Genomic DNA, 19832 nt, shown 5'->3' with positions numbered 1-19832 from the left:
GAGTAATTATCGCATCAGATACCTTTTCAGTAAAGGTGGATGTCATAAAGCATCGATTAATTTACGATGTAAGCTTGTAATGTGAATTGTTTTACATTATTTATTTTGTACAGTATATGCCAAACATTTTCCCAGGAACTCATTCCTGTTTTCATCTCTATTCAATTCCAGAAGGAATGTGATCCCATTATAAATGCTCCTCCAGAGACCAAACCACAGCACCGAACAGTTTATAATTGTTAAAAGGGGACTAAGGTTCCTACATTGCCTCAAGAAAAGAACAGCCCCATGTGTGCCGGTACCATCACTACCAAATGCCAATCTCCTTTTTCCGATTGGGCAACTGCAAACCACCGAGATTGTTTATTGCCATGGAAAATGCACTCTCCTTCATCGCATTATCTTTTCACGAAGACCGAGTGTGTATCACAATTCGAAAGTGACTTTTAATAACATTTGAACAAGAACTATTGAAATGGTGTGGGCCCATCCTCTTGGCAGAGCTTGAGGGTACTCATGACGACTCTTGAATCATTCTGTCGTTGAGAACCCATCTGTTAAAGCCAACACTCCCACACAGATTGTGAATATTTCCACTGAGTTCAAAATTGAATCTCACCATCACCAATGAGGGCTTTCCAAAAAGGCTTCACCCACTCACCCAATAAAACCACTCGCTATTGACATGGCAATGTGACATGTTCAATGTTCTTCTTTCATCAACAGCGCATGACTAATGATGGCATCATTTGCTGTGGGTGCAGCTTTGCCACAAATGCAGTGCCCCCTATCGGTATAAATGAGTTATGCAAATTAATGCTTGTTTGAATTAATGTATTCTTTTCATTCCCACTGGCCAACTCTTGATTTACGAGGTTCTTTTTTTCGTTCATGTTCAGAAACTTTGTGCGCCATCGGTTCCATATGTACTGCCACCGCCGGCGTCATCATAAGTCCCAACTACCCAGGGAACTACCCTGAGAATGTTGATGTGAAGTGGCTGTTTGACATTTCGGCACATCCAAACTATACCGGTGAGTTTAACCAAGTAAGAGAAAGCTCACGCCTTTGAGGTTACTTGTCATTCATAAACCTCTCTGTAATTTGTTGCACATTTAGGCCTAGTGAACACAAGGTTGCACTGGTCAATGGACCTTCCACTCAGTTACACGAGGAACTGGGCATTCACAAGGTCTCCACTAGGTTACACTCGCAGCCTGACTGGGTTACACTGATCAAGGCACTCTATTTGATAACACGAGGAACTACGCATATCCACTAGCGAACGCTAGTAACTTGTTCCAGACTCGGTTACACAAGTTTAAACTTGTAACTTGACTCACTAGTTACATGAGTCTCAGAACTCTCGACGAGGTTGCACTATAGGTTACAGTACTAACTGGGTCTCCACTGGCTGCACTCAGTGACGCTATTAACTGTCTCCACTATGTTACACTAGTTTACACTTGTAACATGACTAAGTTATGCTCGTGAAAAAAACTATTTTGCTCCCACAGCTTTTCTCAGACTTAATTGTTTTCTGTCTTCAGGTCTTCTCTTCACTGTGGAAGATTTCTGTACCCAGGTGGACCAGGACTATCTAGACATTGGCTCCGGAACGGATACCTCATTGTCCTCGACTCGCGATCAAAGCTTGTCAGGAACGCTCAAGCACGGACAGACTTTTATGATGAGCTTTGACAACTCCAGTTTGGGCTATTTGCATCTATTGTCTGACCGGGACATTGAATGCAAAGGCTTCCGTCTTCATTATCGTGCAGGTGTGATGATTTGTTTGCTTGTTTGCTTTCTGCACGATCAAAGTGGCACTGCACCTTTGTTTTTGTAAAATTCTACACTAACCGTGCAATATCAGAGAAAAAGGGTTTAACCTCGGAGCCTGGTGCTTTCGATTTTCGCAGTCTATCGTGCCCATCCGGTTGGTGCAACCTTTACACTACCGAAGTCAGTTTTGTGATAGGTGTGTCTCTATAAACACGTCCCCTTTAGCAAGGCACAAAATACCACATACCTGCACATGACGCAGGCGATGCCCTGCCTTGACCTCGCATGACACAGACGCGCTCAGATTTCCCATGACAACCCAGAGCTCAGCATTTACCTCATATGCTCTGTATCTGCCGATTGATAGCACTTTATTGCAGAAATAATCATTTGTGACCTGACTGGGACATTACCTGTAATGCTATCGAAGGGGTCACGTCCTCCTCCTCCTCCGTACACAGTACAAGGCTGCAGGACTTCGTCCGAGGCCGAGGACGCAGCTATGCCGCTGACGCAATGCCCCTATTACCAGTACACTGGTACTCATTTTACTGACCTCGGAAAGATGATGGGCTGAGTAAACCCCACCTCGTGTTAATTCAACGGTGATAATAGGAGCTCAAACTCAGGACCCTGAGATCCCAAGCCAGACATCCAAACCGTTAATCCAACACCAGGCTTGAAGGGGTCACCTACAATTTGTGTCTGCATAGGAGTACTGGAATGAGCCGGCATGGAGTGGGAGGAGGTAAATGTATAAAATTGAGAACACTAATATAAACAGAGGGATAGGAAGGGGGAATTGTGTAAAAAGTGAGGGCAATTTGACTATTCGTAGATGTCGTTAATAAAGGCAAACAAAATGGGGGCAAATTGGGGCATTATTATAACATAGTCTATTCCAACTGAGTAATCGATTGACTGCAGGTTTGGCCTTCTTGTTTCTCTCTTGCAGTCACCAACCGATGCACGACCCCGGCGGGGATTGTACATTGTCAAGAAAATGCTGAATGTATCGCTGTAGATGAAAAACCTTCTTGCCATTGCCTGACCGGTTTTGAGGATATCAACGGTTTCTGCAGTGGTAAGCTTTCTTCTCCATTTGTGAAGGTCCAACGACATCAGAAGTGCATCGAGCCTTTTGCACGACGATGCTGCTCTTGAGCAATTTGAACCATCGATGGCTCCATGTCGCACTCTTGTGCTTGCAGATATAAACGAATGTATGGTCGAGGGAAGCTGCATGGCCGACTCGCTTTGCCACAACTTTGAAGGCTCTTACATATGCACATGTTTCCCAGGATTCGTGAACGTCGATGGCTCCTGCCAAGGTATTTTCGAGAACATTTGCTGATATTTTGTCATCTGCTCTGTCAATAATATGGCTGCCTTGTCGTCCTTGCGTTTATCCCTTTAAATGCTTTGTTTTCCCACTAGATATTGATGAATGCCAGGAGTCCAGTAGTTTATGTCCTCCAGAAAGTCCTTGCATCAACACGCCTGGAGGATATACTTGCCAATGCCTTGCTGGCTATGTGTTTAATGGATCCACTTGTGAAGGTGAGAGAACTCTTTTGAAGCTGTTTACATTGTAGTTGATGAGCTTTCATCGTGTGAGATTTCACGATCGAGCTCAAAATATCAATTATTGAGCCTTGAATGAATATCATACTTGTGTTCTTGCTCTGGTTTGCAACATCTCCCTCACCCGTTGTGCATTTTTACAGACATGGACGAATGCTCTTATGGGCAGCACAGATGCAATGCGCAAAATAGCGTGTGCAGGAACACAAAAGGGTCGTACCACTGTGTGTGTGCCCCCGGGTTTACCGTGGAAGACGGCATTTGCATTGGTGAGTTGTGAGTGTAGCGTGCTACAGCCACACACTTTGGCATAAACATATGCAGCGGAGTCACATTGAGGTGAACATGGATAAGCTGAACAGTACGTTTGTGACAAATCCTGCGAAGTCAGATGTTTCACGTCTGTGTTCTGTTCATCTCAACTGTATCCAGGAGATACTCAAGACTGGACATTATTGTAAATAATTACCAAATAAGCTTATGAAACTACGAGTGGGGTATGCCTACACATTGTAAGCAAAAACAAACCATGTTTCCCCATTGTCTCGGGTCGCTCACCTGCATTTATTTTGCATATTAAAAAAAAAAAATTGGGCCAACAATTTATTTTTTTTATTTCATTGATTTATATTTTCATCTACAAAAGTTTTCCGATGATTTTGTGATTTTCCCCCCCCCCTCCCCCGGTGTATTGGGTTCGATGTCCATCGGCACAAGAAATGTTAGCTTTCTACGTCACATGTAAGGTTTGGAACATTAATATCAGTCAGAACATTAATATCAGTTATGTATTAGATAATACCAACTCGTTGAAGCATACCACTAGGATAAAATGGGAGACTGACTCCGCTTGCGGGATGAAATGTCGATCGATGTCCATTTATCCTTCGCCACGGTGGACCCCCTATTTGTCTGCAGATGTAAACGAGTGTGTAGAGGACAATGGAGGTTGCCTTCAGCTCTGTAGCAACAACGATGGCAGCTATGTTTGTAGCTGTTCACCTGAATTCCAGGTAGATCCTCTGGATCCTCATAATTGCAAAGGTGAGTACACATGAGAATTTTGTACATCAGGACAATGGGAGTAATGGATTTAAAAATGTAAATAATTGATATTGTCTTCAGGCTTTTTCTTTTTGATGTCATCTTCTTGCAGAGATAGTCATGTGCGGAGGTGTTCAGTGTGACAGTCGTGCTGACTGTGACCGTTCAAATGCTTCAGCACCGCACTGTCTGTGCCGGAAGGGTTGGGCCGGAAATGGAATCACCTGCTATGGTAAGCTGAAGTTTCAACGTGGCTGCGAGATACCACAATCGGTGGCATTAATGGGTAGAGAATCCGCTCTGAGTATGGGATATCATGGTTCAGACCCTGTTCGAGTCATACCAAATATTTAAAAAATGGCACTTACTGTTTCCTGCTTGACCCTAAGCATCCATATAGGATAGAGCACGGACAAACAACCATATATTGGCAATCACAGTGCAGGCTTTAATCAGCCTAAATGGCCTCCTCCAACATTGAAGTTCCTTAGAAAATAACTCTTGTATACACACACACACACACACACACACACACACACACACACACACACACACACACACACACACACACACACGGAAACCTTGCTGTTAGACGAACATGCATCAGGGAACACAAATGAGAAAGGTATCTTCCCAATCTGATGCAAAACTGAAGCATTACATAATGGCTGTACTGCCAAGTGAGGTCGCTGAGGTTGCTCAGCAACCCTGATCATAAAGATTCAGTTTTGTGCCAAACTTGGTGAGGAAACTCCACGTACGTTTTATGTCTGACCTTCCTCTTTTTCTCTTTTTTTTTTGTCCTCAACAGATGTGAATGAATGCTTGGATCCCTGTAGCTGCCCAGAAGGCACCGAGTGCAGGGACTTGGATGGAGGTTTTGATTGTCTGTGTCCTCCAGGGTACCGCAATGCTGGAAACTCATGCGTGGGTAAGAAAATTAAACCCATTTTCATCATCACCTAAGGAAACAGTGCATGGTCGTATATTGGGAGCACCAATCGTTATAGAGAACACCAGCATACACATGTAGATATTGGAGCACATCTGTGCAGACGGAAAGCTGACTGTACTGAGAATTGTACTCCATTCAAGGAGTGAGATAGCCAGAACGAGCCATTCCTGGTTGGACAAGTCACATCCCAGACAGTGTATTGGGCTTGTTGGAGTGCACCGATGTTGAAGTAGTTAAAAACTGGCATTTTATTCATGTTTTTCCCTCTCCCCCATTTGCAGAGGAGTTGTGTTCATTTACGGTTATCCGAAGCAAGCAAAACATTTCTCCACATTATTGCAATCTTAAAGCTGGCTTCTTCCTGTCTCCAAACTGGCCCAACCTGTATGAAGTGGAGCAACATGTCGCCTGGTGGTTGGATCTGTCCTATGCTGATGGTATGCGATCGGCAGCGTAAAATAGATGAAGCTTATCCATTTGAATTAAGCGTTTGTTATTTCGAAAATGGACGTATTAAAAAAAAAATAACAATTAAATTACATCATTGGTGATGCTGTACAGGTGTCCAGTACAGTTTTGTTAACTTCAGCACAGAGAGCAAGCAAGACTTCTTTGACATCATCAACTCACAGGCCTTGAGCTATGACCATCTGCTGTACCAAATCTCAGGGAAAACAGGTACGAATACGTTTTGGTAAATATTCCGCATGTCACAGACCTGAAACCATTGACGAAAAATAGCTCGTCTCTCGACTGCTCGTTGAGAGTGTGAAGCCGATCGAGCACTTGTCTGCGGCGTGCAGGCTCACTGCAAGAGACAAATGTCCTGACAGAATCTGATCACATTGACGATACTTTCACGGTGAGAAAGCCACATGTCGGAGATTTCATCACCAACCGATTCATATCGGACCGGAAAAGCAACGGCTACTTCAAAGTGCGCTTTATAAAAGGTACTCTAGATATGGTCGAGGTGGGCAAAATGCTTTGTTTGATTCCGTGTGTGTGTGTGTGTGTGTGTGTGTGTGTGTGTGTGTGTGTGTGTGTGTGTGTGTGTGTGTGTGTGTGAGTGTGTGCGTGTGCGTGTGTGTGCGTGTGTGTGTGTGTGTGTGTGTGTGTGTGTGTGTGTGTGTGTGTGTGTGTGTGTGTGTAGCGAAAAGCGGGATTAAGCAACTGGTTTTACTTTGTCTGTCTTTCTATATGCAGATGTCAGTCTATAATCAAGGAATTACTGATTTTCAATTGAATTTTATATTTTGAGCACTGTAGAACACAAATCGAAATATATACCTGCAGTTTAGCAGCACTTTGGCTCTTCACTTGGCAAATTGGACGGTGTCTTGTCTCGATCGCACATGCGCACAGAGAAGTAAGTTTTTTTTTTTTTTTTTCTTTTCACTCTGTCTGCCTGTCTGGTACTCAAACAAAATTGAAAATCATTCCAAACAGGAAACTTACTGTTTTTGGGAACGTCATAAAGGATACAAACAATAGGCACGAAGAACTAATGCAATGTGCTAAATAAGGTGGTGTAAAAGATGGTGCATCAACTGCGATAAACTTCTGAATTTTTTTTTTTTTGTACAGCCCTTAATATCTATTTTATTTCAATTGAATTATATACTTGAACACTGTAGAACATAAATCATCTTGTTGGCACTTTCAAAAAGCTTCCCTTTAGCAGTACTTGGAAACATATATATATATATATATATATATATATATATATATATATATATATATATATATATATATATATATATATATATGTGTGTGTGTGTGTACACACTGTCTCATGCATTGAGGGCAGAGTAACTATAAGATTCAGTATTCAGACAAATATAGTGGCACATAGTGCTGTTTGTTGCATGCAAAATGTAAAGCAATAAACCACCCCCCCCCATGTCCTTTTTCTCAAGACTGTGTGGGGTAAGGTGTTCTATGAATTCTCTCGTTTGTTTTTTTAAAAGTTTGTTTGTTTGTACAAGTTGCATCCATTTTTTTAATTTTTTTTCCAATCAAAACTAATGTCACTATGGTTGACCCATATTGGTTGACAGTTTGAAATACATTGTCCCACGGTCCAGTGGAGCAGTGTACCTGGGGTATGTGGTTCCTGTGACGGCTGCAGATACTTTCCTTTTTGGGAGAGGAAGGCTGTATAATGTAAGATTATTGTCTGCATGATATGAGCACTGAAAAGCATGCTCTCCTTGCGTCCGTATGCTCCGAAGTTTACATCTCACTTTGGTCATCACTTTGGCCGTGAGGAGTTACTTAATATATCTTTTGTAAATAATTCAAGTAATTGTTTATTTACTGAAAGGTTATTTATTTTTGTTGTCTATTTATTTATACATTATTCAATACAGTTTTGTTACAGTTTATTTATTTACTTTTACAGTGATCTTAAGCTTGTGGAGAATCTTGTGGAGAAGCTTGCATGTAATCATCTACATTATAAAGCAGGAGTGTCTGTCCGTCTGTCTTTCTGTCTGTCTGTCCGTCCCTCCATCCATGAACTACTCCCTCAGTTTTGGGGTGAGCCCCCCCCCAAACCTTCTGTGGAACCTTATGGGGTCCCCACGGATGTCCTAAGGTGTGCATGGGAAGTTTCATAAATAGTTCAATACAATTATGATCTTGACTTTCGATCCGTACGAAGCTGCTTCCGATCCAGATGTAACGTCAGAACAGTGTTTATCTTCGTTTACCTCACGAGTGTTTGTAACATTGTCTTTTGTTAAATTACCGGTATAGTATTAATTCATGATTGGAATGATGCTGTTTGGATTGAAAATATAGGGAGATTGAGTTTAAAGGAGAATGAGGAAATGATCTGAGGTTTTCCACCTTTTGACATTTGTGGATTCAGCATTTGTAGATTTGCCATGACGTCATTGAAATGTTACCAACCTTTACTTCTGTTGGGGTCAGTTGCAGTAAAAAAAAATTCCCCAATTGCTTCACAAACCAGCTGTCCATGCCTGATGTTCATCTGAAGGTGCAACAGGAATGTGGAATTTATTGGTTCATGGTTTGGAATTCGCTGTTTCCGCATTGTCTGTTTGCATTTGTGCTCTCTCCCGTGCTTAGCACAGGTACCTCGATGGTGTCAGATAAAGACATGAGGAGCCATAAATGTACATTGACATCAGGGGTCTCCAACCTTTTTGGGCGGAGGCCCACAAAACCAAGGTGGTGAGGGGCGGAGGGCCGCACCCAAAAAAAGGACGCGAAATTCCGGAAAAAAATACATATATAATTAATATGCGGAAATTGACACAAAAATTAGTGCTGAATATACTTTTCTTGCCAACGAATATGATAAATGAGTAATCGTGTTAAAAACACATTTGTCTAATATGAATCAAAATCATTGATCGAAAATTCCAGCAGTGTGTGTGTGTGTGTGTGTGTGTGTGTGTGTGTGTGTGTGTGTGTGTGTGTGTGTGTGTGTGTGTGTGTGTGTGTGTGTGTGTGTGTGTGTGCCTGCGACCGCAGTTTCTCGACGACCGCCGGTCCGACCGGATTGAAACTTGCCAGGAATATTGCCAGGCCCCGCGGATGTGCCTTTTCAAGGTTTGATATCTATCAGACGAGCGGTTCCCAAGTTACGGCCATTTATCTGTCAACCAATGACAGGACACGGTGCTGTGATGTCACGAATGACGTCACAAGTAATGTTTATTTAATTTTTTTTTTTTTGCGCGATTCACATCACAATTCTTCTTCTTCGTTTGGTATGATGTCACAATCGACGCTGGGGACCCGCGGATGTGCCTTTTCAAGGTTTGATATTAATCGGACAAGCGGTTCCCAAGTTACGGCCATTTATCTGTCAACCAATGACAAGACATGGTGCTATGACGTCACGAATGACGTCACAATTAATATTTATTTATTTATATTTATTTTATAATATTTATTTATTTGTTTAATTATCTATGACCCAAGGTTTGAATTTTCCCAAGGCAAAGAGCTGTTTCCCGAGGGTTTAAAAGCTGGTTTTCCCAAGGTTTGAATTAATTGTTGTGCTTGGTAGACATTTGTGAATACATTTACAGAGAGAGGGGCGAGAGAGAGGGGCAAGAGAGGGGGTGAGAGAGAGGGGGCATCACAATTCAAGAGAGGGGAGAGAGGAGGAGGTGAGAGAGGGGGGGTGAGAGTGAGGGCGAGAGAGAGTGGCGATAGAGAGGGGGCGAGAGAGGGGGTGAGAGAGAGGGGGCGTCACAATTCGAGAGACGGGGGATGAGAGTGGGGGCAAGAGAGAGGAGCAAGAGAGAGGGGCGAGATTGAGAAGGGGGAGAGAGGAGGGCGCGACTATGGGGGAGCGAGGGGGCGAGAGAGAGGGGGCGTCACAATTCGAGAGACGGGGGATGAGAGTGGGGGCAAGAGAGAGGAGCAAGAGAGAGGGGCGAGATTGAGAAGGGGGGAGAGAGGAGGGCGCGACTATGGGGGAGCGAGGGGGGGCGAGAGAGAGGGGGCGTCACAATTCTACTTCTTCTTCGTTTGATATGACGTCACAATTAACGCTGGGGACATGAGTACGTTTCCCAGGTGTTTCCCAAGTTATGGCCATTTATGATACGGTTGGTCCGATCTAATTGAAAAAATGCCCCAATCCAGTCGTTGCTTACGAGAGCGAAGGAACGAAGCTGCACATACTGACAGGCCTCACCCACGAGAGAGGATACTGGGACGAGAGAGGGGGAGAGAGGAGGGGGCGAGAGAGGGGGGTGAGAGGGGGGGTGAAAAAATCCAGTCGTTGTTTACGCACATATGGGCACGCACCTACAGGCCCGCACCTATGGGCCCGCACTTGTAATAAAAATTACAGAACGCTTTGATCATTCACCCTGAAAATTGGCAGTATCTCGGGCCGCATTGTAATGTAAACCTAATATGGCACCACAGGCCGCATAAATCCGTCTAAGGGGCCGCATGTGGCCCACGGGCCGCAGGTTGGCGACCCCTGATTTACATGAATGACGAGCACATGAGTAGACAATGGGAAAACACTTCGTATGTGGGAGACCTGGGTTCCCTGCATCATGAGCCAATGGTTCAAAGAGGAACACCATCAGGCCAACCTGTCCTTCGGAAGAAGGATATGAAGCCGGCTGTCCGTTCTGCATGTGTTATGTTTTGTGAAAATTTAAAATCCCATCGCATCTTTAGAAAAATCCCTCTTTTGCCAAATCGTCTGCCTGAGATTATCTGCGTAATCGTGACGACCCTGCAGTATGGACTGGGGATGTAGATTATGGTGCAGGTATTATGGAAATGGCCTTTACTTGTGCCTTACTTACCTTGTGTGCTCAGGACTACCGACAATAATCAACAGGTACAAGCAATTCCAATATATATGAATTCCTCAAACTGGGTTTAGTTCAAGTTCATGTTGTTAAAAAAGAAATTGCAGGGGTGATCACGTGATCTGGTACGCAAGCTTCTTCGGTGTCGATCACATTTGCTTTTTCAACATAATTCGTGACATTTGAACATTTCATTCATGTCGAGAGCTGTAATCCAGTCATAATTACAGGTTGCCAAAACCCCCTTAATAATCCTTTAAAAACTCCACTCATTCACTTTATTAACTGTGTTCCAATAATCTCTTTGCCCCAGAAACTGATCCCTGCATGAGCTCACCTTGCCAGCACGGAGGTACATGCACGAGAAAGTCTGGTGACTTCAAATGCACGTGCACTGAGGGCTACATTGGAAAATTCTGTGAAAACGGTAGGATTAACTAACATCTCAAATAATCCTCAGTAATCCTCATACTTGAACACATAACAAGTAAATGGCTCCTTGTTGCTTTCGCAGTAGATACCACTGCCAAATGTGTCCGTCGGTCAGAAGCACTCATGTCACCTTTTTGAGTAAAAGAGTAAGGATTGTGACGATGAGCACACAATATGTCGCCTGGTTGTGTCTTCCCAAAGAGGTGACCCAAGTTCTCAACCTGTGGTGCTCTGAGGCACGCTGCCGGGATGTCCATGTGACGTGGAACTTGAACCATGCCTCGGACCTACTGCGGGGCATCAACGTCCACTATGGAATCCTTGGAGACAATGAGACCATCATGGATGGGCTACCCTCGGGCATGTCCGATATTAGACTGACAGATCTACTACCGTTCAGGCAGTACATGATCAGCGTTATTCCAACGGCCTATTCTGGGACCACGCAGGGAGCTAGCTGCCTTGTATCTACCACTTGCTTTTCTGGTTGGTTCCTCTTGCTTTCACATAGCAGTCTTTACTTCTTATTGTTCTCCATTATTTCCTCGACTAAAAAAAACTGTCTCGTTTTTGTCTTCAGCACCTATCCACAAGCTTTTTCATTCCAACAAACCATCCCACCTCCCACCCTCCCGAGATCTATACCTGCAGAGTGATGACCTTTAAATACTTTTCCATTGTCCTTCATTTACACCTTGACTTATTCAGTGCAATGCAAATGAAACACAAATGTGTTGATCTTTCAGAGTGCTCTCGGATTGCTTCCAATTTGTTCACAAATGATACAACCCGCAACTCCACCACGGTGCACTGGAGCCCAACGCAGAAAACACCTGAGCAGTTCAAAATAGTGTTCCACACCCTGCCCTACGATCCTGATCATGCGTGGAGCGAGCCCGCCTCCAAGAATGCGAACCAGCTAACAATTACAGGTAAGGCGGTTCACAGTGACATCACCTCTGTGTGACATAAACAAAAAGGCTCGAGTACTTGATTTTATTTGGGTCTCTTTGTAGCAACAGCAAATGTTGTTTGAAGCCATCTACATATTCCTTATATTCCTTCCCCCAACCTACTCTTCCTTCATTTTGCCCTCCTTTTCCTCTCTACCCCGTGCTCTCAACATCCTCAGTGCCCCCATTTGAATATATTGAATATAAATGGCCCCTTATACATTGCATGTTGACTATGACATCCATCCATCAATTTCCAGTCTTTTCTCAATCCTCTTTTGCTCCGACGAAGGGTCAACGCCCGAAACCTCAGCTTCTCCTTGCTTCCCACAGCAGTTATCAAACCTCGATCGACTTGCTGTCGATGCGATCCAGTGTTTTATCTGTCCACAGATACACACGTTGACACTAGCTTTCACTAGCAAGGCAATCACTGCACCCAAACACCACCCTTTTCCACCAAAGTGTTTCAGTGACAACATGGAAACCCCTGTTGATATACTGTTAATATGCCCTGCTCATTACAGGACTGGATCCCAATGTGACATACGAGATATGTCTGAGAAACCTGACAGCTGAAGATGTCTGCCCCAGAAAATATGCCATTCAGACTACTACTCTGCCAGGTGTGGGTGAACTCATGTTTATTGAGATAAACAGCAGGCTTAACTGTCATACATCACCTTGGGTGTCATACATCATCAATGTTTTACAAAAACGAAATTGTTTTTTTTTAACCCTGTGATAAGATCCTTTTGGCTGCAACATGAATGGATGGAAATTAGAGGTTGCGGCTGTTGCACCGGATGGTCAATGGAGATGATAATACAAATGTTGTCATGGTTTGTTGATGCTGTTGTGTAGTTTTGCTTATCTGCTCCTATCTCTTGGTTGCTGGCAGATCCAGGCACAATGATCAGAGACTTTAATGTCAGTGGCGTTGCCGAAGACTCATTTTCATTGGCCTGGAACATCGAACTACTACCAAACACTACGGTACTGGGTCAGGTGGTTGTGTACTATTGTACCGCACCAGATGGAACCATCTTTCAAGGCACTTTGAGCAAGTTGACTCAAAATACTGCCCTCGTTGAAGGTAACTAAAGCCATTTGGAGCCACGCACAGTGCAACAGGCATGTGTTTTTTTTTTTTTTTAACCCATGAGTTTATTTTTGATTAGGCAAAGAACTCTTGAAGGTTACAGGTAACTTCGGCAATCATTTTATTACAGGCCTCGGTAAGCCTTTCCTCTTCATGTTTCACCTTTTTGTCTTGCAGGCCTCAAACCCAGATCAAATTGTACAACATACTTGGAGCTTCGTACATCTCCCCACGGCGACGGCACGAGTGACGAGATCAATTTCATTACAGAAGGAGGTATGCAGGGGTGAACGGTCATGTTGAACGTGGTGAACAGAGCCTACCAAACAATTGTTACGAAACAGTTGTTTTGATGAACAGAATCAATGAAATTACATGTACCTGCCACGTTTTGTTTTCAATACACAGTGATGGATGACAGACCCATAATTCAATACCAAAAGTCTTGTGCAGGCTTCAGTAATACTAGTGCGGCCTCTACTTTTTTAAAATTGAAACCTACATGGATGAGTTTGAAACTAATTGTGATTTCCTAAATGGAGCTTCACTATGATCAAGAGAAGAGGGAAGGAGCTCGCATTTTGTTTTCCTTCAATCGTCAATATGAATTATCCAAACTCTTTGTTGTGAACCTGCACGTTTTCATTCTATTGTCAGCTTGGACTCTTTCACTCTTGGTGGGATATATTTAACGACAGCGATCACTGTCCGGTGCACAAACGGAGCCACATTACTCTTTTTTTTTGGTTGCAGAGTCGTGCAACTTTTTGGAAACAAGCAAAAGGATCTAACTGATTCAGCAGTTGAACACATCGTCACGGCCATCGCTTATGATGATTTGCTGGAGGGCCGGAGCAGCAAACTCAATATTGTCAAGTTTGCACATAAACTGCCATATTGTTATCACTTATGGGGTTGTGCAAATTTTCTGAACCAGGAACCAGTCGTGACCGTGTTTTGGTGACTTTGGCAGGTGTATGGAGTGTCTTGCACCATTGAGGTCCTTCATGGAGAAACATAGAGCTCATCGGTATGAGGTAGCTGTCGCAAGCAGCCACAGGCGTGACTTGCATATCGAGGCTGCGCCAAATGGGCAACTGTTTTGCCCATGTTATGTGTTAATTGTTTGGCAGCTGGCCAACATGATCCTACCTAATAGCTAAGCGTCTGGATGGTGAGAGTTGCGATGTAAACACGATGACATATTGGGATTCGTATCATGAACACCATTACCGTAAAGAAGAATATAAACTGCAGACAGTGGCGTACCTAAGGTATGGCACATGTCGTGGGCGCCACTTGAAGGGGGTGGGGGGGGCACCACCGAGCAGGACTCGGTCTCTGTCAAGAATGGAATATTGAAGTTGAAAGACGTCGGAGACGAAAGAAACGAATGGCTGATGAGAACTCGGGAGACACTGGGTTAACAGCCAAGGAGGAAATGGAAAGTCATGAAGGGAACACTCGACCGTCTTCACAGAGAAATGGATGAAATGTTCGCTCGTTTGCACCGCACTGATGCCAAGTTTGGGTTCCTTCTCGATGTCGAGAGACTGCGTTATGGCGCCGACGGTAACGACATAAAGAAGAAGTGCGAAAATTTGGGCGAATTGTACAGCTCTGATGTTGATGGACAGCAGCTATATGAAGACATTTTGGATTGCAGAATGTTGCTATCAAGTCGGGCCAACATGAGACTATCAAGAGCTGAAGAGCTTCTCAAATTTATTGTTCAGTTTGGAGATGAGAGCGTCTTCCCCAATCTTCGCATAATTGCTATTCAGATAATGCTAACCATCGCAGTTTCCATCGCCAGCTGTGAGAGATCATTCAGCAAGTTAAAACTAATACTCTCGTATTTGAGAACCTCCATGGCTCAAGGCAGACTCTGTGATCTTGCTCTGCTGAGTGTAGAAAGAGAAGAAACTGAAAAAAAATACTGACTTTGAGCACATCATGGACCAATTTGCATCAGTGAAAGCAAGGAAGGTTCAGTTGTAATTTTCATGTAGTGCCATAATTTGTTAATTAAAAGATCAACGAGCTTGGGTTGTATTTTTGAGCTGATATTATGGTAAAGTTATCTGAAGGATTGGTGTCAGATGTTTGGACAGGGGGCACAATTTCAGTGCCTGCCATACGGGGGATATTTTCCGGGGATACTCCCCTGACTGCAGAGCGGTTTAGCTGACTTATTCTTATTCGGGAAGACTTTTTGCAACCACTTCGGTTCCCATCATGTGCAGCCTTTTTGGCTGCTGGTTGCATCATTGGTTAGGGGCGCAGCTTTGCCACTGATGCAGTGCCCCCATTACCAGTATGCTGATGCTCATTTCACCGATATCGGAAAGATGACAGGCTGAGTCAACCCCCTGGTGTTAATTCAGTGGTAAACGGGACTCAAACTCAGGACCGTAGGATCCCAAGCTACCACCATAACCGCTAAGCCAACACCAGGCTCTACAACCACTTCGGTGAGTGCGAACACAATGGGAATATTGCAGGAGTGGACACGGAGGTGAGCCAGTGAGTGGACACAAGGTGTTGCTTAGTTTCTGAACAGATAATCGTTGTTTTTTGCACTTTGTACAAGACCATTTATTTCAAGATCTATTTTGCATACTATTCGAGTCGTGTAATGTGCCAGTGTTACTTTACCAGGACCAATTTGTGCACCATTATGGAACATCACAATGGAGGAAGCATTAATCATGTTCTTGCACTTTCTGGTATTTGTGCTTTGCAGATCTGCTACATGTAAATGTGAGTGGTGTGGCACGTACGCAAGCAGATGTCACGTGGCACACTCTAACTCCAGAGTCTCCTGGAAAGTACTTCATCATTCACTACAAGAACCTCGAAAGTGGAGAGGAGGAATCGCAAGCTGTGGATCATTATAACATCACTCTAACAAACCTGAACGTTGACACACTGTATTCTCTCTCCATATCTGAATATATCTTTGATGTTCACCATGGAAACTCCACCGTTGTGCCATTCAAAACCTTAAAACCCTCAGGTGATTCCCTGGCAGGGATTTATGTTGTGGTATGACCTGCAAGGGACCTCCCGAATACATCAGGATATTTATGTTATGCAATTGGCAAGATAAAGTAGTCGTCACGTGTTTGCTACTGAGCTGCCATGACCTGATTTCCATATCCAGTGGTAGGGATAGCTGCATCTTGGAATGGGGTCTTCAAATGTCAAAGCAAATGCAACAGTCATTGGAAAGATTGCAAAGGCTTATCTGTGCTCATACAGTTTAGTCATGCCACCTACATGTTGTGGGCTTAAGATGTCGCAACCTGCTGTTCAATGGGTCTTACGGTATGTCGATAATAATAACCAGTGAATGAATCGACGAATTATAATAAATGGTTTATGTAACCTTTGCTCTTTCATTGCCTTTTAGAATTCCTGCCAAATAAAATCGACGCTGTTGCCATCAATCCTATCAAAGGCAATGTCACGTGGTTCCCTGACGTGCTTCCAGATGAATTCCACATATACAAGCTGGAGTACAACAAACTGGATCTCCAAGATGTAGTTTCCATTGTGATCAGGAAAGACTCCTCAAAGCTAATTATCACAAGTGAGAGCTGTGTTTTATTTTTTTCTTTTCTGGAGCTCCATATCAAAGGAAATCCCTTTTACTGCAAACTATATCATGTGAGAACTTGATTTAAAGTGCCACAGGGCTGAACAAAATCACTGTCGTTTGGAAAGTACATAAAGCCGGCTATCGTGTCAACATGCCTCCACTGAATCCATCCTTGGATAAAGATATGCATTCCTAAATTCAACATCCCGTGGTGATTTATGCCAGAGTACACCGCATATCATATAAATACGAGCATATTTTCATGACATTGGGACACATAACCCTGATGAAATTCGATATTTTCAGGTTTGCTCGAACGTAGGGGTGACAAATATACTCGGACCTCATCTTTACCCTTTCGGGTCTAAACTGTGGCTGCGGTTTCATTAGACTGCATTGGATGGTATTTCAAAGGGATGGGATCAGGAAATTTGGGAAACGCATGAGGTTTAACATCTCGGTGGGATATTTGCACAGAACCCAATTGGCTGTGTAACCTCACTGTAGATCTCCTGTGAGACTATAAGCTTTATATCAAATATTATGATTGAGTACTGATTGTAATAAATGAAAGTATTTGTTTTCATGAATAATGAAAAAATGTATCCTGTCCATCGACACCAAGTCAGCTGTTCACAAAAAGGTGGGCGGCATTTATTGGCCAGCATGTTGCGTAGATCATGTCTTTGGGCCGTGTGAAAGTTTTGTTCTCCACAAGAATAACACATTGGCAGACTTAACAAAGACCTCTCCACAACCCTTCTCCCCCCCCCTCCTCCCCCCTCAACTTCCGAACTCTCGTGTGGATAGGTTTCACCCTCTCCCCCAACCTCACCTCGTACCTTTACCCAGTGTTGACCTCTGGTGTTTAGCCATTGACAAAGCTGTAAACAGTTAACTGACACAGCATATAGTACATGACATGTGGTGAGATGAAATACACCAGTCAACCTCGTCAAACATGACACAGAAGAGGTGTTTTGTGCAACAACTCGGGTAAACGCTGTACAGCGTATGCAGGCCCATCTTAATGTCAAGAAAAACAAGTCATAGGTGGCAATGGTAAAAGGCCAGACGAGCAGCTTGCATTTCTTATGACGTAAAAAGTGATGCAATCATGTAAGTCTGATTTAGTATGACACAATCAGGAATGTAACTCGTCTTTAATCCTCCCTGAAAGTACTCGGTAAATTTAAATGGTTTGCCAGAGTCTGTGGTTTCATGGTTAGAGTGTCCCCTCTGAGTCTGGGCGGTTGGTCGTTCAAACCTGACTCTGGCAGAGGCATACCAAAGACTTCAGAGATGGTACCTGTCGCTTCCTTAAAAAGACAAAATGCTTGACATTTTAAAATTATAGAGCACTAGACGACCCGTGAACCCGTTGGGTTCCCATTGTGACAGTGGTTGATTAAAAAAAAAATCATTTCAACAACAACAACAAAAAAAAAGATAGCTCCAGCGAACTCTACCACTGAGGTTGTTTGCATTGATCAAATAATCCCGAAGAGTACTTGACTGAATCGGGAATTGATTTTATTATAATATATTTGTTGCCCGATTTGAACGAAACTTGATACTGCACACCGCAGGAGAATGGTAAGTAAGATGACCCTAAAATTTTTGCGCTATCGTGTACCGTTTTGGCTGTATTTCGGGAACATACATACATACATACATACATACATACATTTCTACAAGATGAGAGTTTTAGGAATATACAGATAAACAAACAACCATAGGTTGTCAATCACAGTACAGGCTTTGATGGGCCTAATGTTCTCCTCCTGCCATTGAAAGTTGCAATTCAAGGAACTCGTATTATATTATAATAATTTATGGACATTATCTCCTGATCGGCATTGTGTTGATGTTGGCACATGGTTCATGGCAAACGTGTTCGACGGATCATTTGAAGTTCGTTTCTGAGTAAGAAGAGTGGCATTTAGTGCCCTGGCATTGCATTTGTGCCACGAGTTGTGAAGAAAGTTCCCAATTTCATTAAGGTCTGATTAATGATGACGTGTTTGAACTTTTTTTTTTCGTTCTGGCAGACTTGGAGCCAGCTACGACATACATCGCTCATCTTACGTACACCAACTCTACCAGTGTTATCGACAAGACAGATGGAGCCATCTTCACAACACATGGTGTGTTTCCTTGTGCACTGTTCGAGATTGTTTCAAAGAAAGTTGTTTCTTTCATCATTACAATTTCGATGATCTGTTTTTGTGCTATTTTACATCAAAATCCAAATCATGTTCACATCGTCTCCTCTGCTTTGCACTCTTTGATGATACCTTGATATATTTGTTATTCTAATGGTTATTCCCTTGTACCTCCTGCAAAACTGACGAACATGTTGATGCCTTTTAAACCCTGTTTCAGGATGTGAGGATGGGGAATGTGTTGAAATATTTACATTAGATGTCACAGGAAGCAACATTTGTACCAAAGCACTGTCCAATTATGTAACATATAACTATTGCCCTTACTTTGCCATCGGCAGATCCCTGGAAAGTGTTGGACGTCGTCGTCATCTTATCATCAAAGGAAATAACTTGGAATCCATCCAGTTATCCCTCTGATCCTGTTGTGAGCTACACTGCAAATGTTGAACCAGTGACTCCATCTCCAAGCATTAGTGGCCAAGAAATTGATACAACATCACCATTTTGCATGTATAGAGGTACTTGACTGGAATGCTATGAATATGAGGTTCCCACGTTAAAGTAATGTCATGTCCACACCGATTAAGAGCGACATTGGACAGATAGACCAACTGGCTTTTACTTCCTCGGACCGCGTCCGACTAATGGCGGGTTTGCACGTGCGGAAATCAAAAGAAGCGCACGAGGCTGTTAACTCCTTCAAAACAAACGGGTTTATTTCTCCAAATCCGACCAAACAAATAAACAGGAAATGATTGAACCAACGGATGGATACGACGATGGGTTGATGCGGGGAACAAAGTGGGAACAATGAATCGACAAATAATTATGTACATGATTATAATAATTAAACTTATTTCACCACATACCAGATTTATTCATAGACA

The 19832-nt window shown here is 43.2% G+C and overlaps 1 protein-coding gene across 7 annotated transcripts in view; it reads left to right on the top strand.

Moving 5' to 3' along the window:
• The window catches only part of LOC147025119 (uncharacterized), a 135162-nt gene that overhangs the window by 84411 nt on the left and 30919 nt on the right, over nt 1-19832 (top strand). For all 7 annotated transcript variants that reach the window (XM_085885749.1, XM_085885754.1, XM_085885751.1 and 4 more), the window contains 22 exons: nt 900-1034; nt 1551-1781; nt 2741-2869; nt 2997-3116; nt 3223-3345; nt 3513-3638; nt 4288-4413; nt 4526-4645; nt 5225-5344; nt 5650-5805; nt 5930-6046; nt 6172-6321; nt 11000-11113; nt 11320-11604; nt 11865-12050; nt 12599-12697; nt 12973-13167; nt 13351-13449; nt 15920-16192; nt 16589-16768; nt 18829-18924; nt 19284-19463. In XM_085885749.1, coding sequence (XP_085741875.1) covers nt 900-1034; nt 1551-1781; nt 2741-2869; nt 2997-3116; nt 3223-3345; nt 3513-3638; nt 4288-4413; nt 4526-4645; nt 5225-5344; nt 5650-5805; nt 5930-6046; nt 6172-6321; nt 11000-11113; nt 11320-11604; nt 11865-12050; nt 12599-12697; nt 12973-13167; nt 13351-13449; nt 15920-16192; nt 16589-16768; nt 18829-18924; nt 19284-19463 — 3360 coding nt within the window. The remainder of the gene's footprint in view (nt 1-899; nt 1035-1550; nt 1782-2740; nt 2870-2996; nt 3117-3222; nt 3346-3512; nt 3639-4287; nt 4414-4525; nt 4646-5224; nt 5345-5649; nt 5806-5929; nt 6047-6171; nt 6322-10999; nt 11114-11319; nt 11605-11864; nt 12051-12598; nt 12698-12972; nt 13168-13350; nt 13450-15919; nt 16193-16588; nt 16769-18828; nt 18925-19283; nt 19464-19832) is intronic.

This window comes from Eptatretus burgeri, chromosome 6, assembly GCF_056783735.1.
Source record: "Eptatretus burgeri isolate ZD-2024b chromosome 6, Ebu_testis_v1, whole genome shotgun sequence".
Lineage (NCBI taxonomy): Eukaryota > Metazoa > Chordata > Myxini > Myxiniformes > Myxinidae > Eptatretus > Eptatretus burgeri.
The sequence above is the reverse complement of the archived record's forward strand: the minus strand, read 5'-3'. Positions and strand labels throughout refer to the sequence as shown.